At 39.4% G+C, this 23,986-nt stretch overlaps 1 protein-coding gene across 1 annotated transcript in view; it reads left to right on the forward strand.

Annotated features, from left to right (window-relative positions):
• Tekt3 (tektin 3) overlaps window positions 1-23,493 on the forward strand; it is a 43,013-nt gene extending 19,520 nt beyond the window's left edge. The window contains exons 3-7 of the mRNA XM_004634937.2: window positions 6,258-6,328; window positions 9,788-9,931; window positions 12,189-12,411; window positions 15,839-15,993; window positions 23,277-23,493. Of these exons, the coding sequence (XP_004634994.2) occupies window positions 6,258-6,328; window positions 9,788-9,931; window positions 12,189-12,411; window positions 15,839-15,993; window positions 23,277-23,493 (810 nt within the window). The remainder of the gene's footprint in view (window positions 1-6,257; window positions 6,329-9,787; window positions 9,932-12,188; window positions 12,412-15,838; window positions 15,994-23,276) is intronic.
• The last annotated feature ends 493 nt before the right edge of the window (window positions 23,494-23,986 follow it).

A 23,986-nucleotide genomic window follows, 5' to 3' on the forward strand; every position in this document is an offset into this window, starting at 1 on the left:
TGTTTATCAATAAAACTTTGAAAAGAAAAAAAAACTTACTGAGAAGCTATAGTGTGTATAGTACTTGCATACATATAGATGGACCAATGGAACAGAACTTGAATATTAAGAAACAAACCCTCACTGTTACCATCAGTTTATCTTTGACAAGTGTGTTGAGATCATTCAATGAGAATAGAACAAACTCTTCAAAAAATGGTGGTTGGACAACTGGATATCCATATATGAAGAACAAAGTCACATCCTTCCATCACTACATATAGAAATTAAGTCAAAATGAATAAAATCCTTAAATGAAAGAGATAGAATTTTTTAAAAAAGAAAAACATGTACATAAATAATAATGACATTGAAATAGGCAGTAGTTTCTTTGAAATGACTGAAAAGAAACAAACAACAAAATAAAATACATATAAATTGGACATGATGGAAATTGAAAGTTTGGTACTTCAGAGAACATTATCAACAAAGTGAAGATCTTTACAGACTGTATATCTGACAAAAGACTTAGGTAGGGAATTTATAAATAACTATTAGCATTTTTAGAACAAGACAACCCAATTTAAAAATGGGCAAAAAATAGTAAAAGGCAGTTCAAGGGGATTATACAAAAGGCCAATTAGCATTTGAAAAATTGTTCAGCATCATTAATCATCAGGGCAGCATGAGTCAACATCATAATGAAGCCTGATGTCATACCCAATAAGATACCCATAACAAACACCTAAGATAGCAAGTGAGAGTGTTGTGGTATTAGAACCTTCACACACTACTGGTGGGAATATAAAATGAGGCAGCTGCTTGGAATATTATTAAATATAGAGTTACTGTATGATCCAATAATTCTAAGTATCTACCAAAGAAAAATTCAAAACATATGTCCAAAGACTTGTCAATTCAGATAATAAGTGTGTCCTGTTGCTTATTCAAGGTAATAAGGTTAACATACAATTTATCTTAGAAAAAAAGTAACTTTATAAAGCCTATTTTTGAAAAACAGGTGCACAGTGAAATATTTTCTCATGAATGCTGTTGATTCTTACCTTCAATCAGTGATACAGGCTCAGCATCCCTAGTCCAAGAATCCAAAATCTGAAATACTCCAAAGTTTGATCACCACGGTGGCAACACAAGTGAAAAATTCCATATGTTGGCCTTTATGGGATAGAGGGATTGCAATGAAAATACAGTCATATTATATACAGTTGTATAAAATTACCATCAGCCTGTGTATATAAAAATGTATCTTGGGGTGCGGGGAGATAGCTCAGTAGAATAAGTGCTTGCCTGGCAAGAGCAGGGTCTTGAGTTCAATCCCCAGTACCTCAATTAATTAATTAAAATAAATAAAATGTATCTGAACATAAATGAATTTTGTGTTTAGGCTGAAGTCCCATCCATTAGATGTTTTACTAGGTATTTACAAATATTCCAAATTCTACAAAAGTCTAAAGTCTAGTCCAAAGCATTTCAGAAAAGGGATACTCTATCTGCACTGAGCTTGTAGACAGCTTCTCCTGAGGAGTTAGTCATGGCCCCTCTTCCCATTTGCATAGCACTCCTGGACCATGCTACCTGTTTGACCTCTGAAGCAAGTGGTACTACAGAGTCATGTTACCCATAGCCCTCTCTGCCTTTGCTCTGAGGTGCAGACTTGGCCTGCAGATGCTCAGAGCTCAGAGCTCAGGCTGGGGCTCTGGGCCTGGCCCCAGCTGGCCAGTTTCATTACCACAAGTGGCTTTCCTCTCCTTTGTGTTGCAGAAGGAGAAAACAAAAACACTGCAGCCACAGAGGTTTATTGAGAATGTGCAAGCAATCAGTTCCAGACATTTCAGCATAATCCAGCCCAGGAGGGCTCTGCTTTGAGAGAACTGAATAGATAGATCCTTGACCCCAGCATGGGAAGAATGTTTGGGTAGGCTCTGACAATCAGTCATAAGAACTTTCCTCTTTGCATACGTTTCTATGTAAATGAGTGATGGGACCAAAGGCTTCTCATGACGAGCCATGGGGCAAAGGCAAGCTATTTGGCCAACTTGTGCAGATTCAGGAGCAAATGACAATGTAAATCACTAATGAAAGTAAATTCCTCTTCTTACTAAACTCAGTGAGAACATATATTTGATGATCATTTCATCATTAAGTAGCCTTATATATAAAAACAGAGTACTGCTTCTATTGGTGAGTTTTCCATAAGCTAGATTCAAGTAGACTTGCAGTTGGAGTTTAACTTTTTTTTTTTCTGGTACCGGGGATCAAACTTGGGATGTTGTGCTTTCCAGTCAGGTGCTTATGCTGCTGAGCTATCTCCCTGGCCATGCAGTTGGATTTTAAAAGTAATTGTTCTTGCCTATCCCATTTGTTATACTGTATTGTTTTGCCTACTTTCCTCAAACTTAAAAATGTGCAGTTAATGTGGAAAAATAGAACTGAAAATATAGCTCCAACTTGCTGGGAACAGAATCTGAGCTTAACAGTGATATCCAATAAATGAGTTTATTTTATTTTTGGGTTTTAGGTCCCACTCTGGAGCCTAGACTGGCCTCAAACTCACAATCCTCCTATCTCAGCCTCTTTATTGCTAAGATTATTAAGTGTGCACCATCACACCTAGAAAGAAATTACTTTTTAAGGAGCAGAATATATTTATTGAGGGAAGGAAAGCTTCTGTCCAAGAGAGGGACAGAAGAGGACTCACTTGGGTTGCCCACGAACCTGCCTTTTCTAGGGAGTTTTATAGAGCAGATCCACCAAGTTGGAGCCAAGGTGGGAGACATGGAACTCCCAAGGTGGGCATGAGACAGAACAAAACTATGGTCAGTAAAATTACAAGCATAGTTGCTCATGTAAAATTCATTAAATCAGGATCAAATGGGTGAAGCAAGTTGTGTAAGAAATGATTTTATATTCACAATTCACGATATAGCTCAGAGCCAGAGCCTCTCTACATTGGTAGCCAGAACTCAACATTCTTGTGATGTGGCCCATATTTCTCAGCTGAGAATACATCCACATCTAACAAGGTTAAGTTCTAGCATCAAGCAAATCGCCTGTGTTGCAAAGTGAGACCTAACACTGAAGACTCACATCAGCTAGGCACATACTTCTCTATGAAACGCCATGGAAAGGTGGGTATTACCTTTAGTTTACAACCTGTCTTGGGTCACAGTTTAACAGATGGCAAAGCCAGCATTTGAGCAGTGATGTCTGATGCTGAAGCATATGTATTCAGTACTATTCCAAACAAGATCAGGGAATGTAAAGGGTTTTTACTTGAGGCATGAGGGAAAGCCAAAGCCTGGTCTCTATTCTGCCTCTCTCCCTACCCCACTGTCTTAAGAATACAGTTTCCAGGAGAAGCATTGTAAAAGAGATGATTTACACACAGGTTTCACCTGCTCAGATCGTAGGATTAACCCAGGTTCTTCAAACTCCTTGTTGTGATTCCTTGTTAGATTTCCATTGGAAGAACTGCAAATAAAATCTTGTTTTTATTGCTTAGAATACTGGGAATCTAAGAATCCCTGCGAAGTTACCATGACCATGCAATTCATGGAGTATATTATTCCTTGCAGGCCAGGATCCAGAAGTATTGCACCCACTTTCCAGGTTCCTAAATGCATGGTTCCTAAAAGTGGCATTCTGCCAGAATCTTAGCTTTCATAGGTATAAAGCTACAATCACAGGTTCAGTTGGATTCAAGCTCCTCCCACATTTCTGACTTCTCTGTGTATCTACCATCTTCTGTAAACTTTCTCAGAGGCAGATGAAGGGATGCTTTGCACTGCCCTTACTTTTACTTTGGTATTTCAGAGCTATTTTCATGTATGAGCACAAGTCCCCATAGAGAAGAGCTCCAAATTAAAGTACATGGCTTTAGGCCTCCCATTTCCTCTGCCTTCAGCCATCTGACATTCACCATGTGACATTACTTAAATTCACAAATAAAACTGTTGTTTAAAGATTTTTATTAAAAACTCATTAAATTCATTTTCTCCTTCTAAAAGTCCCAGGAATTGCTACCATGTGCATTGTATCTTAAAACACACTGCACATAATATAAACCAGTAGGATTTTGGTTTTAAGTAGTGTTTTCTGAGAAAGACTGCATTCTTTGCCAACATCTCACTGATGCACGCATTGCACAGGCATGTACATATGTGCACGCGTGCACACACACACACACACACAAACACTGTCATTGAGACAGTTAAGAAATGAACAATACGAACAAACAAAATAAAAAATTCCTAAGATTGATGCACAACCCACAGAAACCAAGAAATGATACTTGAATTCATACAAATGATGAATGTCCCTATATCCAAAACACCATGCACAACATATGGGCAAAGGCCAAACATGTACAAAAATAAATAACACATATTAATGGGAAAAGGTGTAACTTAAGTAATAAGAAGGCTTGTCATTAATAAGAAAAATGGGAAAAAAATGGATAACCTGGTAAACTGTCGGTTCACAAAAGAAGTTGTTGACTTGATGAATAAATACACACTGTGTTAGCCTAAGTTCAGGCAAGTTGGCTAGTCTACTGAGAAGGATTCTCTGACAAAAATTTAGAGGAGTTATAGTGGCTATTTGGTTATAGAAATAAAAAAATACTGTATTCATGTGGTAGACAGAACTTTTCTAAGAGCAGTTGGGGTGTACTTGTCAAAACCTTGGGAAAAATATATGTGTTGGTGCTGTTTATATATTTATTGTGTTGTCCACATTATCGTCAAATATCATAGAAAAATGTTCAAGTTTAAGATGCCATAAAGCTGTAATGTGGGATGGCTACTTTTTGCATGAGAAAGCAGTAAGCATGACTGTGAACGCTTTTAAAGAACATCTTTTTGGTGCTATTTTGAAGCTCATAATTTTCCAATATGAATATTAATTTCAAAGGGAAACGAATGTCTGAAGTTTCTAAAGAAGCACATACTGTGGAATGGTCCATGTGTCCTCACACATCCAAACACCAGTGTGGTCAAGTGGAGAAACCTGGGGCATGTGTTGGTCCTAGTGTAGGAACTGGGTGGTAGGGCACAGAAAGGACCATGTCTGGACCAAAGACCCAGGCCTACTGAGGGTCATATGAACTGCCAGAGGATGCTCCTTCTGCCTCCTGCTTTTCCTCCTTGATTTATTTGCTGTTATAGTTATCCAATAGCTATTTGTTTTGAAAAATAATAGGTTTTTTGCAATAGTAATTTAATAATAATACAATAATAATTTATTAGTAACCAGTCCAAAAAGGAATATGAAACTTATAATTATTTTAACAGTTACTGAAAACAATTAAATACATTTATTACTGATAAAAGATAAAATACAATACAAATTTGATTCATTAAAGTAGGATCCAGCTTTATATCTAATACCTTTATAACAATTTCTTTTTTGTGCTTTATATTCATTTATTTATCTTTGCATCATGTACATTAAGCACATAAATCACTTGCATTAATGGTTTTCCTATATGTGAAAAGGATAAATAACATTTTCCACTTTCTGGTGTGGTCAGCGTGATCACATGAGTTAAGGTATGTGAAGTACTCAGAACACTGCCTATCACGTGGCACCCATTTTTTAAATTAATTTTATTGAGAAACAGATAGCAATGAGACAGTTTCAAAACCAATTAATAGGATAGTTTCAATATTTAATACATTGCATATTATTATCTTCTTAGTGGTTATTCGTAGTACAAGATGCAGACATGATATCCTGTCCAAATACTATTTGTACAAATCTTTCTTCTCATTGAATTAAGAGAAAGTAGCTGTATATCTATCCTATCTTGTAAATACAGATACAAAATGGTCCTTCCTTTATATTTCCTTTTTTGTTTAGTTTTGTTAGAGATGAGTATTCTATTACCATTTGAAAAATAATAGTTGTTGTAGAAGAATAACTTATAGAAGAAGGTGCATATTTGAATTCGAATGTACATGTCAATGTAACTTTGATCTCCTTTTGCTGTTTGAATTAAGGACAAAAATTTTTAAAAAGTGAAATCCTAAAACTTTTAGCTATGTCCCACCCTGTCCTATAATATAATTTCCCTCTAGCCCTGTTACAGATGTCTGGGACACATAGATAGTAAGTCAATTAATAGTGTTTTCTTGCTTCACTTGGCTAGTTTTCAAGAAATAAAGTTTGCTTCATTGGTGAATTGTTGCATTTCTGACTTTGGAAGTTTTACTCCATAATGAAAATATTAATATGTATTTTGCTTTTCAATTAAGTAGGAAGTTGATGTTATTCTGTGTTGCCAAGAAAGAATGAAGCGATATTTGGATAAGGCTATTGCCCAACTTGCGTAAGAATTTTACATCTCTATACAATATTATATAATTTGAACATGTAATTGAAGTTTACTTTCATGCCTCACACCAATTTTTCCTTATCTTCTTACAAACACAGGCACACACACACACAGAGGCACATACACTTGTACTTTTATTAAGATGAGTGCTTAAGATATTTACTTTAAATTTTTATTTAAATAATAAAATTTTTTAAATTTTTTATTTAAAGAAGTAATTTTAAGATGTTAGAGAAGACTTCTGCCCTCACTTGGAATATGGCTAAAATTTCTCTTAATTAAAAAACTTTTATTCTTTGATGAAAATTTATTTATATATTTTCAGCCCTAGCAGTTGGAAAAGTAGTGAGTTATATACGGGTCACTCATGTTCATTTTCCATACCTCCTTCAAGGTCTACCATCCCTGACTGCATCACTACCAAGTTCACTACATCCCATTACATTGTTTTCTTTTCCAAGCCCCTACCAGAACACAAGCTCCTCAGTGTCACTGATTTTCTTTTCTAGGCAATAATGGATACTTAATATTTAGGGAATGGATGGGAGGAGAAGGGGAGAGGGAAAAGAATAATAATCAAAGTGATAATAAGAGCTGTCAACATAGAAAAGTATGGGTTGAACCTATTGCTGTACAAGGATAGAAAGATCATGTTGGTTATGCCCATAGAAAGAAGTCGTGTTGGACATTCCACCACAAAGAAATGATGGTTGTGCCTATCCTAATGTTATCAGAGTTAGCATGTGACACTCAAGGAATGAATGTGATAACAGCATCAGTTACTGCTTGCTCAGGTTTTCCACCTTGTGTGTTGGTATCCACCCTGGAAAGGCTGGTGAAATGTATATGCAGAGATTCTCTGGAGATGTAATTAGAAGGGTTAATTAAGAAATTAATGAGAAAGGGGGAAAAGATTATTGAAGATGAATACCATGGTTTGGTTAACTGTACAGTTTCCAAGGCAGTGCATTTCTAATTTTCTATTTCCCATCCCTAGGAATTGAAAAAACAAGGTTTAGTGTAGTTTGTGGAATCACTTCTGTTGTTTCCCTCTGGTTCTCATTTTTATTCCTAATCTAAAATGTGCTTATATCTATAGCATCTTTGGCTTTTTGTGACTTAGATCCTTACAGCTCTCTAAAAATCCACTTTACACATTGTCTCCCTGCTAGCTGTACTTCTGTAGGAGATTCTGCGTGTGTGTGTGTGTGTGTGTGTGTGTGTGTGTGTGTGTGTGTACTTGTTTGGAATCTTTTCTTGGTGATCCTTTAAAGAGCTTAGCTTTCCTTTAATCTATAGTAGGCAAAATGTTTACCTCATTTCCTAGCATGGCTTTTCTGCTATGCTCTGTCCAATGATGGGGATGAAAAGAGGATTTTCCACTTCATTTGCTTTGGAAAGAACCATGAAGCCCTTAGCTGAAAAATGGAATCTTGTTAGGCCAACATGCTGGTCAAAATTCTTCCTATCTTGGGATTTATCTTGATGGAGAGCTGCTTGAGATAGCTTATCAAAGAGAGTTTTGAGGCCCAGCCAGAAGAGATCCAGGCAAGCCCTCCTCATCAAGGATATCAGCCCAAGACAGGAAGCTTAAGGAGCATCTTGATGCCAGACTACAAAGGACACCGGCCTTGTAGTCTCAGTTTCCTTACAAAAACCTAAGCCAAGAGACAATACAGGAGTAGAAAGGGCAGGCTGCGCCTTCACTTTTCACCCTTCTTATGTGTATGATTTTAGAGTTCACAAGACGAGTGCCTTGCCTGCTGCTGCCCTCTCTACTTTACAAAGAAGAAATTTTAGTTCTGTTAGGTGAAGTAATTTCTGTGAGGCACAGGCCAAGGTGGAGGGAACTTGTAGATAGAATCAGTTGGTTCAACTGAGGACAATCTTTACCGAGTGGCTCCTATATATTTTTTCTTTTTTTAAAGTACTGGGCACACAGAAATGATTAAGATAGTTTAGTTGTCTTGCTTTTTCAAGGCAGTCTGTATGCTTAATCTACATATAGCATTTTGTTTCTAGCCCAGATCTCTCAAACTTCAACAACCTACTGGCTATCTCCACATGAATGTTTGGGGAACACTAAACTAAAGTATGCCAACTTAATGTGCCTTCTCTTGCCTCTCCCACCTCAGCTGAAGGAATTCCATTATTCTGATGACTCAATTTAAGCTCTTTTTTTTTTTCTGAATGAAGTCTAATCTCATAGGCGATTCTCTTGAATTTATCTTTTAAACATATTTAGTATCTCTTCCTTCTTCACGATTGTACCCTTGGTCCAAATCACTACCATTTCTCACTCTAAGCACTGCTGTGTTCTCCCAGGTCCCCCCTAGAGTTGTTTTCAGCCTGGCATCAGAATGACTGTTTTAAATTAATGCTCTTCAATTTCATTAGAGGAAAATAGGACTCTTGCCAGTGTCCAATGTGCATGACAGTCTTCCTTTTCAAGTCTTTGCCAAGGGTCACCTGGGAAGACCCAGCCTGACCATCTTGTTTAAAATCATAATCTGTTTTTCTGGCCTCTTTCTGCCTGCCTTTTTCTTTTTACATTGTTGTTCTAACCACATAAATTCCAATTCATTGAATCTGTCTCCTTTCAGTAGAAGGCAAGTTTCTTACCGGTATTTGCTTCACCCATGGGTGCATGCCAGGCTTACAGAACAATGGCTGGCAAGTAGCAGGTGCTCAATAATTATTTGTTGAATAAACCATCTCATGAACAAAGATGTGGTTGACCTGTCACCCAATACCTGTCCCTTTCTCTGAGCCCGTATCTTTGAGAGTGAACTGTGGGGCTCTTCTATGTGGCAAGGCAGAGAAGAGCATGCCACTTAGAGCTCACCAGGGTCTCTTCCTTCCCAGTCATGAGGCTCCTGGAGCACTGAGCTGGGATGAACCACAATTCATCATTTATTTTCAAGCAATCTCTTGCTCCTACCCTGGAAGTTAATTTCAACTCTGGGTTTTACATTTTCCTAGAAAAATCTCCTAGGTGTAGCATGACCGCAAACTGGTCATGGATGGATAGAGAGAGGCTTCACTCTGAGTGTTTCATCATTTCCTGAGGAATTTCAAGTAAAGAATAGAGGAGAGCATGAGGATGTAGAGATGGAAAAAGAAGGAGGAAAAGAAGGCACAGAGGCAGACAGGTTACTGTAAGCCAGTGTCCTGTCTGGAACTGCTGGTGTGTGTAAGGAAAATAACCGCTGTTTATCTATGTTGCCTCTCCCCTTTCTTATTGCCTCTTGGAAGGGGAAGTGTGTGCAGGGCAGGAGTAGGGTTCTCATGGCCATACACACAGCCATCTCCAAAGAATTCTCTGACTGGGAATTTAAATGTTGTACGAAGGAGGAAAGATGGGGAGAACAGGAATGAGGGCGTAGAAGGGCCATTTCCTACAGAAAATTGTTGCCTGAGTACAAGGTTTTATTTCTCTGTTCTATGTTACAGCGCTGATAGAGCTGCCCAGCACGAGCTAGAAAAAGACCTAAGTGATAAACAGGCAGCTTACCGGATTGATGACAAATGTCACCACTTGCATAACACTTCTGATGGTGTTAGCTACTTCCGTGGAGTGGAGAAGGTTGACGCAACGTAAGTCACATGTGGGCCACTTCTGTGATTTTGCTGTTATTCATTTATTCTCTGTCCTTTCAAAATGATGTCCCATTATGGAGTATCTTGGTTCATTTTCTATTGTCCTAACAGAATACCCCAAATGGGTGACCGATAAAGCATCCAGGTTATTTCACTCACAGTTGTGAAGGTTATAAAAACCAAGGGCATGACCGCAGCTTCTGGCTAGGGCTCTTACACTTGAAAAGAAAGGCCAAGTGATTATATATGTGCAAAAGAGAGTGGGGCAGATTCATGCTTATTATTACGTATGATAGAGTAATCCAGATTAAATTTTGATGGGTTTTGACAAACTTGGATACCATTGTAAATACAGTCTACTTAAGATAAACAGTATTTTTATTACCCATGAAACTTCTCCATACTCTTGTCCTATCCCACTTTTTTTTTTTTTTTTTTTTTTTTTTTTTAGGGAAGGGTCTATAGGGTGTTCAGGGTCTCACTACTAGATTGGACTAGTAGTGATTCTCCAATTTACAGCCTCCCAAGTGCTGGGATTACAGGTGCACACCACCACGCCCAGTCTCAATTGCCATCTCAACTTGCCCCGGGGATGGGACCCCCACAGCAGGCCCCTGCGCCTGCTTGTAGGTGCTTTAATCTGCTGAGCTATTTGGCTGGCCCTTCCTATCCCATTTATAAGATGATCCTGAAATGGATTATCTCCTGTGGCTCTCCTGACCCCTAAAGCAGCCCTCTCTTTTGGCTGGCCTCTGGGATCATACTGCCAGTTACCAACTTAAACTTTTAAATTCTTTAGATGAGAATCAGAGCCTGTACTCTCAGTGGGCCCCCAAAATGCCTCTTATTTAGCTTGAGGAGATTATGGATCATCTTTCTTACCTTCTTGACGGGTAGGACATGGTCTAGGATCCAATCATACATTCTGGCCACTTAATTCTTTAAAAGAATGCCTCTAAGTCCAGCATGACTTCTTAGCCATCTCACACAATATCAGGGTACAGAGGGTCCACCCATGGTGGTATTTTGGGTCATTGGAGCCTAAACTAAAACCCCTATTCAACATTAAGTCTTATTTAATATCTTGCTACATTAACAAGCACATAAATATATAGATACTCCAAATTCACAATTAGCCTTCAGTCCTAGCATTCCTTCACACATTTAGGTAGCAATTTATATTTTTAAATTAAAAAGGGTATTATATACAAACTGCTATTATAGCCAATTAGACTTTTTACTTCATAACATCAGTAACATTATTTGTGAAATAAGTTTTCCTGAGTTAATAAATAAATATGGCTGAGCCTACATGAAATATAGGTTACTTTTTATATGTCATAATTAACCTTTTGACTACTTTTGAACTTTTATGTTGTTTCTAATTTTTCAGGGATCAGTATATGTATTTCTGAAATTAATATCTTCCTGCATACATTTTGTATTACTTTTTTAAATTTATGTATTTTGTACAGGGTCTCACTGCACAGCTCAGACTCATAGAGATCCTCCTGTTTTCAGCCTTCCCAGTATTGGGATTGCAGGCATGCTCCACCATGCTGGCTCATTTGCCAGCTCAGAGCACCCCAGGGGTGGGGCCAGTGTACCATGCAGGAAAGTGGATCAAACCCTGGCACTTAGTTCACTGAGCTATCTCGCCAGTCCTGTGTTACACTATTTCCTTAGAATAAAATTCTAGAAGTGGAGTTTCTAGACTGTACATATGTAAATGAAAAGCTCTTGCCTTATCTTGCCTTTTTACCCTCCAAAGAGATTGTGCCAACTCAACTTCTCACCTGTAGGATCTAGAGCTTTCTAAGCTTGCTCACCAGCACTGCAAATTACCATTCTCTTCATGCTTTGCTATTTTGACAAAGGATTTCTAACATATGCTATTTTTATTAGTACATATTTGATTGCTCCTGAGGCTGAACATATTTTCATATACTTCTTGGGTTGGTCTGACACATTTGTAATTAACCTTTAGACCTATACCCTTCATTAATGCTTTTCTGGCCCTGAAATGGTGGAAGAGGTATTTGTGCTTTGGATTAGTAGAAACTTGGTTAGAAGTAAAATAAGGAATGTTTAAGAAAAGCTTAACTTGAGCTTTACTCTGATGTTTATTTTATGCAAGGAGACTTGGATCAGTGGTTTGCAGGTTTCTCTTTCACAGGACAAATTGTTGCCCACAGACACCATCTAAACTGCTGCATCATTGCCACCACTATTTGATGTCTTTTCCTTTTTTCAGGGTCTCAGTGCCTGAATCTTGGGCAAAATTTACAGATGACAATATTCTCCGTTCCCAGAGTGAGAGGGCAGCTTCTGCCAAGCTAAGGGATGACATTGAAAACCTTCTGGTGGTGACTGCCAATGAGATGTGGAATCAATTTAACAAAGTGAACGTGGCTTTCACTAATCGTATTGCTGAGACTGCAGATGCTAAGAATAAGATTCAGACTCACTTAGCAAAGGTAAATGAACCACAAGGTAGGGTGGTAGCCCGGAAAAGGCAGGGTGCTCTGGGACCACAAATCTCTCACCACTCCCAGAAAGACGCCACATGACACATGACCTCCTGGCTACACAGAATAAGAAAACTTTAAAACAGCACAAAGTATCCCATTTAGTTTAGGCAGGTAGCTAGGTGTCAAAATGAAATTGGAATTCACTGGTGTTTGGAGCACAAAGAATGCACTGTGCAGTAAAAGATTTTTAGTACTTAATAGAAACAAAATATTATTATTGAAGTTTAATAAATCATTCCATATACCTAGGAAGAAAATTTATTATTAGAACATATGGCAGGAATGTTTTATGTTCAGTGATTTCAGACCCTTTTTCTGGAAGAACCAAATACAGGAAGCTGTAAGTAGTTCAAAGTATATTTAGCATTGTAAATTTTTGATGCTTTAAGGGTTAGGCCTTTATGATGACAATAAAGGATTCATGCAGAATTTATTTCAAGATAAGCAAGACGTTCTTCCTTTACTTAGCATCAGTCTTGTAGCTTTGAGCTACTTTTGTGGATTATATTGTATGTAGTTTGTATTTCTTGAGAGCCTTACTCAGTGATTCTTGTTGCTCTAGGGTGGCATTGCCCAGTTGAGGGTGCCATGTTCTCTCAGGCCACAGAATTTTACCTTTCCTTCTCATTCCACAGTGAATATTTCTTAAGCCAAACAATGTACTACATTGCAAAGGGCAAAGAGATGTGTAAGATCCAGCTTCTGTTTGCAAGAAGCTTATGTTTGTGAAAAGATGCATGTATGAGAAAAGTTACGAGAAATTCATAACAGGAAATTATAAGTTATGACTTTCAAATGACAAACGTCAAAAGCCCTTATGGGATTCATAGGGAGATGTAAAGATTCTAAGCAGAACGAACCTTGAACAAAGCCTTGGAGGTAGGCAATTAAGTCTGTGAAGAGTCCAGTGTGGCTGGCATGGGTGGTTTGGGTCCTAGAAGAGAAAATTCGAAAGGTAAGTTGAAATTCGATTATGGAAAACATCAGTGTAAAGGTCAATGGAGTCAGGTGGAATCAATTGAGTATTAACATGCCACTGCAAAGCGCTTTTAGAAGGCTCATGTGACAATTTGTGTTTTCAGCTAATTGTTATTCACTACTGTGTTTTTATTTCTTTTTTGGGGGTGGGCACTCAGGATGCCTTCAGGGCAGGTCTGGTTTGGCTTGAGGATGAGGGGATCAAACCATAGCATCCTGAGCCTGACTGCTTTGTTTCAGCAGGCACTTAAACACCTGAGTCAATGGGCAGGCCTCCCTGCATTCAGTTCTCAGGCTGCTATAACATAAAGTGTCACACAGCATTTGGCTTGAAGGACAGACACTAATTGTCTCACAGTCCTGGAGCTTGGAAGTCTGAGCTGAATGTGTTGCAAGATCGATTTCTTCTAAGGTCTCTCCTTTGATGTTGTTTTCTCCCTCTGTCTTTACACCATCTTATCTTTGTGTGAATCTGTATCCAAATTTCCTCTGCTTATGACATACTTCACATTTGATTGGGATGCACTCTAATAATCTCACTTTAGCTTAACACAAAGACTTATGTAGAGATTCTGTCTCCCAGTGTGTTCACACACTGAGGTACTTTGGGCCAGGACTTCAACATAGGAATTTTGGGGGGAAGGACATACAATTTAGTCTACCAGTGTATTCATGTTTCTGTGCTAGAGACCTTGACTACACACACACATGCGTGTCATGTCTTACTGTGAGATGCATTTAGGAAATGGTAAACCCATTGTGACTGTGCAGGAGAACCACTTGGAATTATAGATAAAGTGTTATGACTGCTTAGCAGAAAGAGCAGTGTTTCTATTGGTGGAGGCAGATGTGGCTTTGTGGAGTAGGTTGCATATGAAGAAGGCCTTGGTGATGGAAAGAGTTTAATAGCTTCTAGCACATTGATGAAATGTTGGGAGAGAGGCCAAAGCTTAAGCCACAGATTTAGGAGTTCCTGGAGTACACAAGTGCTAACTGTGTGTACTGATATAGGAGAGAGAAAATGCAGCAGAGGAGTTACCCAGGTTAGAACTTGGCCCTGGGGATGGATAAGCAGTTAAAAAGGCCAGGAGTTAGAGCATCATTTGACCAGAGAAAACACACAAAGCAGGGTTCCAAGAAGAGGGTGATATACAAGAGGTCTCAGTAGAGACTTGGAGAGGCAGTTTGATAAGATTGATGAGGACCAGAGGTTGAGTACAGGGGCCACCAGGAAATTAGATGTATAAGAACTAGAGGGAATGGTTACAGGCCATGCTATTTCAGCAGCAGAAATAGGTGGGGGCTTGGACATGAAGCACCTGGGGCTGGACAGGAGCGTGACAGTAAACACTTGAGGTTTTAGAGAAAATGGTGAAGGCCTCTAGAGATAGCTCAGCAGACTAAATGCTTGCTTAGGCGAGCACAGGGACTGGGGTTGATCCCTGAAACCACATGCCTTCCCCACAACTCAGGGCGTGCTGAGTCAGTCATCAAGACTGGGTGGGCACCTGTAATTCCAGGGCTGAGAAGGATGAAAACAGGAGGATCACTTGGAGTCTGAGCTGTGTAGTGAGACCCTGAACCGAATACATTAAAAGAAAAAATGGCGATACTTGGGTATGTCTCTAGGCTGCTAGTAAGAAGCCACAGGTGAGGGACAATGGTGGGAGGATGTGGAACTACCAGAGAGCAGAGGCCAAGGGCCTAGGAGAAGGGCAAGTGTTCAGAGAAGTGGGGGAGGAAGAGCAATCAGGAAGAGACTTAAGTTTATGCAGCCTGGGGGACCCTGTTTAAGAAACGAAGACTATAAAGTCAGAAATACATGAATACTATACTATACTGGTAGAGGATCATCCCATACAAATGAGGCAGCCTGAAGCCTAAACCTGATGATCTTCAAGGCAAATCTTTTGTTAGGAGGGCATCTCTCTTAAATTGGCTGGAAGATAAAGAGGCAAGGATATATTGATGTGAGGAGGGAGGTTAGGGCCACCCAACCCTCTTGGCCTAATTTTCCTCCATTACAAACTGAGGTGCGCTGGTCAGTAATCAACAACTGGTGTTGGGGTTGGTGGGGGCCAGAAACCCTGAATTTTAGCAGTTATCAGTTTCTGTGGTATATCTACTCCAAACCAGGCTGCTTTCAATTCAATAGTGTGAAGTCACTGGGCTCAAGAGCTGGGAAGAGAAGCACGATGGGTTCTACAGAGCAGACTCTAGCAAAATCTGGCAGAGCACTTTAGATTCCCTGGGGTCAGAAGTAGGAAGGAGCTAGGTTCTCAGTGAATCAACCTCCTTCTCCCAGAGGGTGAAGCAAGTGGACAGATTGCAGGCAGGGCGCATGTTGTGTAAGGGATAACACCACGCTTCAGGCAATTGCTTCTCTTTGTCACAGACGCTACAGGAGATATTCCACACAGAAATGACCATAGAATCCATCAAGAAGGCCATCAAGGATAAGTCTGCCTTCCTGAAGGTGGCTCAGACCAGGCTGGATGAGCGCACAAGGAGACCTAACATAGAGCTATGCAGAGACATGGCCCAGTTACGGTAAGGCTGGGCAGAGGGGAGGTTAGGCTCACGCTGGTGTGACCCCATCTCCCAGCCTGACTACAAGCTTTGGTTCAGTATAAAGGTGCTTTCTGACCACAGGTCATGCAGGAGCCTTCTCATTCCAGTGGTGCTTCCAGGCAGTGGATCTCCTGGAGGGGAAGTTAATAATAAGAACTGTTGAATGGGTCACATGACTCTCAGTTTGGGATGGTGGAGAAGCTCAGTTTGGAGATAGTTGGTGGTGGTGAATGCAGAATAGCATAAGTGTACCTAACGCCACTGGACTAGTCATTTAAAATCATTCATGGCACAGCTTCTATCATGTATATTTTACTATCTAGTTTTTGGAAGAGGAAATTGCATGAATACTATACAAAAAAATGTGTTAGTGAACATTTTTCTCATACAGAAAGTTCAGTGAGTGTTTGGGTTCCTCCATACTTCCCTGGAGTTTGGAATTTCCAGAACAAACCTCTCTTGGAAGCAGCAGAAGTGCATTTCTCATTAGGATGGGAACTTATCAGAAAAGGAATTTTGAGGACCTTCACTTCCACAGACTCCCTTGAGTCCCTCTGTTCTTTGTGGCCTCTGTTGGCCTTTCATATTTGCCCAGGCTATAGAGACCATGCACAGGATGCTCTGAGATCCTCAAAAGTCTTATTAGGGTCATTTTATTCTCAATAGAAATAAAATTGTCTGCTCCTCATCAGGCCTGGCTCCTACACATATATGACAGGAGGAATCTGACTCCACAGGTCATCTTCCAAATACTGTATTAATTTCAGCATTTAAATTTGACAGTTCCTTTTAGGATGGCCTTCATTTCCTAGGCTAGCTGCATTTCTCCTAGTGGAGCTGTTGTCTAGGGTCTACACCGCGGTGTCACGGGAGGCTCACCATGCTCCATGTTTCACAAAGTAGGTTTATAGGACCCCTCCTCCCATACAACCCATTGCTTAGAATAAGCCACCCTTTGCTCCAGAGGCAGGACAGGCCCTCCAGAGCCAGCCTGAAGCTCTTCTGTGCTTTGGAAGAACCTACTAATGAGGGCACTTCCCCTTGGCCAGTTGGAATTAGAACATGAATTCTGCCTTCTGCAAAAGTAATTGGAAGAAGCTGAGCTGGTGTCATTTCCTGAAACATTTCCGTAGAGCCACTACAAGGAGAGATAGAAATAAAATTCTTCAAACTGGCATTAGACAAACACAAGACTGCTTTTTTCATTTCTTTTCTTCCCCTTTTGTTGCTGAGCATTGAACCCAGAGGTTGTGCATTCTCAGCAAGTGTTTTGCCTCTGAGCTTTAATCCAGCTAAAAAAGTGTTTTTGATAAAGGTTTTAACTAGTGGCAGAATATAGAGTTACTGAGCAATCAGTGAGGCACTCACAGCTTTCTCTGAGAGGCTGAGTGATTATTAGTCCTACCTTCCCCGCTGTGCCACCTTCCCCAGCTGAACAGAATTTGCTTTTTCTTCTACTTCCTGTCAACGTCCTAGTCTGTTTTGTCTGTTTCTTCACTAGCATTGGGACAAAACCTACTTTTGTTTTTCTCAATATTTCTTCTTAGGAAAATCCTTGCCAAAAATATTCAGCATCATTATTGGAGGAGATTATTTTCCTTTGTAAATTGATCACTCGGAAAACAGCCCTTTGGCTGTTTAGATTAGAGAAAAGCAATGCTCATACTCTCAAGAGAGTGGGGACAGAGGAAAATGGCTGTTTTCATTTCAAGATTTTTATTTTTACTTAAAATATTCTAAATGGGTTCTTTCAAAAGTGATTCTAAAACTTTTTGGCATCATTGGTGGCAAGCCAGGCCAGACTCTGCTTTACTTGAATAATCCTGATGGATTTTTTAAAAAGGCTATTGCAGCTTTCCTTACACTTGAATGCAAAATTATTTTCAGGACTGTAATTTTTACAAAATGGATAGCTTCAGCAGAATAAATAGTTCCTTCCAGTCAGCCAAGAATGAAAAACTAAAGTGAAATATGACCTTGAAGATGATGACAAATTGTATTCCCATGAGCTAACAAAGGGCGCTAGTGGTGCCCCCCCGCCCCAGGTATTTCTGTCATTCAACAGGAGGGAAATAAGGACTCTGTCATGTCTCTTAAATTCTCTTATCTACACATTGATACTTTAATGTATACAGTTTGAAACAATCTCCCACAGGTAAACTTTCCACTGGACTAGTATTTGTCAGCAAGGAGTGGGGCTCATATATCACCCTGCCTCACATCCTGTGTTTGGGCTTACGGTTCCTCTGGAAACTAAGGAGGAAAAGGGGACTAGAGTCAGGCCCTGTGGGATGATAAACAACCTGCAGTCAGCAGTCTCATTCCCAGCTATTTGTAGCGGTCTACCTGAAGGGATAGTAATATTTTATACCTTGAGATCTTTTTTGAAAAGCTTTCTTTTTAATATGCCTTTCCCTAAACAATAATAACATAATACATGCTTTCAGATGAGTTCTCAGATTTTTGTATTTATCATACCCAGAACCATTGAAATTTGTACACCTCAGTTTTAATTCCTTTCCTCTCTCATTGAAGGAGGGGAAAAAAAATACAATTCATCAGATGGACAAAGTTGTATGGTGTAGATGTTCTTATGGCCTGTTATTATTATTATTTTTTTTTTTCTAGGAGCAGGGCCAGGCTCTTGGTAGATGCCTTCCTTCTCTCAAGCTTGATATAGGAGACTTAGAAGTAAATTCTTCAGGTTCCTTCCTGCCTGTGCTTTGTCTTCATCCCTTTGGGTCCAGATCTTTTTCTTGGTAGATCCTGTGGACTTGGAGTTTGGGGAAGCTCCTACTACCCAACATAATCTTTTTCACCTAAGATGGGCAAGTTGTTCTTCCTCTAACAAATATTTTTTAAAACCCAAGCACTAGAGGAGGGTCCATGGGACACAGCAGTGAGTAGGGTACCCAAGGTGTACTTGCTTAGTGGTGTTGATAGTCCAGATGAACTAAGCAGAGTATCACACGTGCCTGAGGGCCACACAAGGGTTGGTGTTCTTAGGATGCTCAGTGTAAACATCAGCCTCATTTCAAAGAACATAGGCCTCCTGTCACCTGGGACTGGAAGATGGCATTCATTAGGGACAGGAAGAGCAGGCTAGAGTGATCCTAGCTGAGAGGACAACAAAGAATCAGGCTTTGAGGCCAGAGACCACACAGACATCCTACAAGGATAGCTTTGTGAAAACTGTTTAGGGGGTGTACCAGGCATGAGATCCCCTTTGGAAGATAAGGATCCCTGAGGAATATGGGCACATGAAGAAGGAGGTGAGGTCAGTGATGATCAGGGATTTCTGGTTTCAGCATCCACAAGGATGAAGTCAGCATTGCCCAAGATGGGGCACACGTGGAGGACCTGGAGCACTGAGGTGGCCTCTGCTTTGTACACCACGTCTGCCCGCCTAGAGCTCTTGGCCAGCTGACTGATGTGTGTGTGTGTGTGTGTGTGTGTGTGTGTGTGTGTGTAGGAGGGTGGGTCTGGGAAGTTGGATGGACTTGGAGAATTTCCATACTGTTTGCATGTGAATGGTATGTTCTATTGGTGAAATGGGGTGACCCTTCCTACAGTGTGAACCTCTTCACATAACCTCTCTAAAAGATCAGGGAATGTTAAAATGCCTCCAAATTATGTTCCCTTCATATCTTGTAACATTAGTTCCAGGTCCTCAGCCACCAAAAGATATCAAAGGAAATGCTCGAGTCCCTTATATAAAATGGCACAGTATTTGCCTATAACCTGTATCTATCCCCCTGTATACATTGTCTGTAGATCCCTTTTATTGCCAATTTTAGTACAAATGTCATATAAATATAATTGTAATATTGTTTGGGGAACAGTGACAGAAAGAAACATCTGCATGTTAAGGATTGAAGCCATTAGAAATATTTTCTACCATAGTTTGATTGTATCTACAGGTACAGAATGCACAGATTAAGAAGGGTAGTTTCTGTGTTTACTTTTAAAAATAATTTTTAAGGCCTGGCCAGATAGCTCAGAAGATTAAAGCGCCTGCTTAGGCCGATGCAGGTACCGGGGTTCAATCCCAGGAGTGCTGTGCCGGCCCTGCCCCCAGGGTGCCCTGAGACTGCGATTGAAACTGGGCCTGGTGGTGTGCTCCTGTCATCCCAGCGCTTGGGAGGCTGAAAACAGGAGGATCACCAGGAATCCAATCTGTGTAGTGAGACCCTGTAGTCCCTGTAGTAAATACATTTTTTGAAAAAAGATGAAAATATAAATATTTTTTTTCTGGCCTTAACAGTAGTGTGTACTCAAGATCATAGTGGAAAACCCAGAAAGTATAGAAAATGAAAAAAAAAAAAAAAAAAAAAAAAAAAAAAAAAAAAAGAACTTCTCTTCCCCATGCAATCCAAGGTTAATGCATGGTAGTAATTTGTTAAATTTTCTTCCAGGAGTGTTAACAAAAAGTGTTCATGCTGTGTAGAAAGTCGTAATACCTGACTTTTCAACCAGAATCATATTGTGTATTTCTTTTCCCAGGGCCAGTATTTGTTCTTTTATTGAAATATTTTTTGTGCTGTATTTTATCATTTGGCTATTATATCCATTGTTGTTAGACATTAATGTTAATTCCTCTTCTTCTCTCATACTCAATAAAACAGGAAGAAATTATTATTTTATATTTTCATATCAAACTTTGCATCTTTTTTTTCTAAATGTCTTTAATTTCACAAGTAAGATAGAAATATACCCAGGTATAAAATAAATTCAAATAATGCAGATGCATATAGAGGACAAAATGAGTCTTTTTTTCTGCCCCCTTTTCCTCCCACCTAGACAACAGCTCATGGCTTAGTGCATGTCCTAGGAAATGTTCACAATGTGGCTAATATAGTATAAATAGTTGTTATAATGTTTATAGAATAATGGCAGGGGGAAAATTCTATTAAATGTACAGTACAAATCTAGTTTTTTTTTTTTCCTCCAAATACGTTTGATCTAGGATTCATTGAATCAAAAGGATGTGGACGTATAAGTAAGAAGGCTTGACTGTACTTGAAGTTTTGTTCTCAACTGACCAGAATTTAGAGAAGCAGTAGTTAAAAGCAGCTCATAGGTGGTTTGATGAAAAACCATCAGGAGAGTTATTTAAACTCCTGGCTGTTTGGTTTCCTCATTTGTAAAATGGAGATAATCATAGACAAAGCAGAGTGTAAGGAGCTTTGAGTGGAAGAATTCTTGTCCTGTGTACCATCTCAATATTCCAGGAGAACCCACTTTGTGTCCTATATTAAACTGGCCTGTGTGCTAAAATCGCCAAATTTTGAAAATTGAACCATCAGGCAGCCTTTTCTATTTGAAATTTAAATGACCAATGAGTAATATACCAAATATTGCCTGGAATTCTTATACTAAAAAACTTAATTCCAAATTTAAATATTTATAGTGTATATTATTCAACTATGAAAGGAAAACTATGTGCTACAAATTAGATGAGCCCTGAGGATATTATGCTCAGTGAAATATGTTTAAACAACTACTGTATTATTTCACTTACACTGAGTGTTCAAATTGAAAGTAGAATGGTGGTTGCCAGGCTCTTGGGAAAGGAGGAATGAAAACTGAGTTTCAGTTTTACATGATGGAGGGAGTACTCTGCATGGGTGGTGGTGATCCCCGCAGAACAGTGTGAATGTACCTCATGCCACCAGATTGTATTTAAATGGTTAACATGGTAACTTTGATATGTCGATTTTATCCCAATCTAGAAGATATTTGTACTAAAAATTACTCATTTATCTAAAATTCATTCAACTGAACAGCTTGTGTATTGTCCCCTGGGTCACCCTCAGAAGAGTCCAATGTCCTGAGGCCAATTTCCTTGGTCTCTGCTTCTGCGCTTTTATCATAAGGAGCTGAGAGGGTGGGGACAGGAAATGGAAGCCATTCGTCAGTGTAACCAGGAGGCTCCCTATTTCCTCCCTACTTCCTGGAGAACCTGGCATGGCTTATAAACACAACCGGGCTGTCTGCCTGTGGAGAAGCCAGTCTATCAATCCTCTGGACTCAATTTCCTCATTTGTAAAGCAAGGAAACAGGGCTTGATGACCTCTGACATTCCTATTCCAGTTGCAAAGCTCTGCAAAGATATACAGTTGCCTTTGCCTGATGATTTGAATATGAATGATTCTTATCACGATGAGATCTTTTTCTGTCTCAAGAGATGACTATATTTCATCTATTTAAAGCCATTATTCTTTTTATATTTTTGTATGTTTTAATGAATTTAGTCTGTTGAGGAGTAAACTCCCTAAATAAAGACAATTTTAGCTTTACATTATTGGTTAAAATTTGAGGTATACCTGTTCTTTAGTACTCAAGGGGGAATCAGTACCAATTTTCCCCTTGTATACCAGAACCCACAGATATTTAAATCTCATATATAAAATGGTAGAATACTTTTAGTCCACATATGCTCTATATAGTTTAAATCATCTCTAGGATACTTATAACACCTAATATAGTATAAATAGTTGTTATATTGTTTGGAGAATAATGGCAGGGGGAAAATTCTATTAAATGTTCAGTACATTTAATAGAATATAGTTGGTTTTTTTTCTCCAGATACTTTTGATCTAGGATTGGTTGAATCCAAAGGATGTGGAAGTGTAAGTAGGTAGGCTCGACTGTACTTGGAGTTCTGTTTTCAACTGACCAGAGTTCAGGGAAGCAGTAGTTAAAAGCATCTCATAGGAAGTTTGATGAAAAACCATCAAGAGAATTATTTAAATTCCTGGCTGTTCAGTTTCCTCATTTGTAAAATGGAGATAATCATAGTGTCTACTTCCCATTGTTATGAAGATTAAATTCCTTGACCACATAAAACATTTAGAATTATGTGTGTGTGTGTGTGTATGTGTGTGTGTGTGTGTGTGTGTGTGTGTGTGTGTAATAAATGAATGGCTGTTACTATTTTTTTCATAGTTGTTCCTTTTCTTTTTCTTAAGTTCTCCAAAAATAAGCTTAGTTTTCTCTTTGGATCATGTATCAAGGGGTGTAATTAATAAGAGGGGCCTTTGCATACTAGGATCATGCACAAATATTGCTTCCTTTCCTATATAAAATGATTCTAACATTGGTGGAACCTTTGTGCTTCTAGGAGTTCCATATGTCACTCTACACAGCAGTTACTGCTTCAGTATAAGAACTCAGTAACTATACATGCCCTTGCTTCAGCGAAACACAAGCTACAATGGTGTGATGTCTGCCAATCTAACCTTGCTTATTCCTTCCTGCAGCCTTGTTAATGAGGTCTATGAGGTTGACGACACCATACAGACCTTGCAGCAGCGCCTGAGGGATGCAGAAGACACCCTGCAGTCTCTGGTGCACAACAAAGCCACCCTGGAGCATGACCTGGCTGTCAAAGCCAATTCCCTGTACATTGACCAGGAAAAATGTATGGGAATGCGTAAGACCTTCCCCAACACCCTGCGGCTAGTTGGCTTCTGTTAGGGACCCCACCAAAAGAAGGGGTTTTGGTGCTCCTATGTAAGGGAAAACCAGGCACTGTCTCAGCATTTAACTCAGTGCTAATACATTTGCATATTAAAGGATTTTTATCAATGTAAATATATAACAATCCCTTGTCTTTGAGAGTCTTTTGTTTCCTAAACTTTAATTCTCTGCTATCTACTAGGCTTCAGGGTGATGGGAAGGATTTAGAGAAATAGAACCAATCAAAAACATAACAAAAAAAAATGACTTTTATGATTTTTGTTGTTCTGTGTGACACACAAACTGGAACAAAAGAGTGGAACCCTAGGATGGTGGGGTCGGGATTCACAGAGGCCTGTGTATTAAAGTTCTGGTACCCAGGGTCACTTTACTAGGGAGGTAGGACCTTTAAGAGATAGTGTTAACTCACTTAACTAATGAGTTAAGTGACTGGGGCCACGCCTGTGAAGCTAACTGTGGGATCCTTGCCTCTTCCTCTTTCTCCTTTCCG

This window comes from Octodon degus, unplaced genomic scaffold (genome assembly GCF_000260255.1).
Source record: "Octodon degus isolate 3935 unplaced genomic scaffold, OctDeg1.0 scaffold00067, whole genome shotgun sequence".
NCBI lineage: Eukaryota > Metazoa > Chordata > Mammalia > Rodentia > Octodontidae > Octodon > Octodon degus.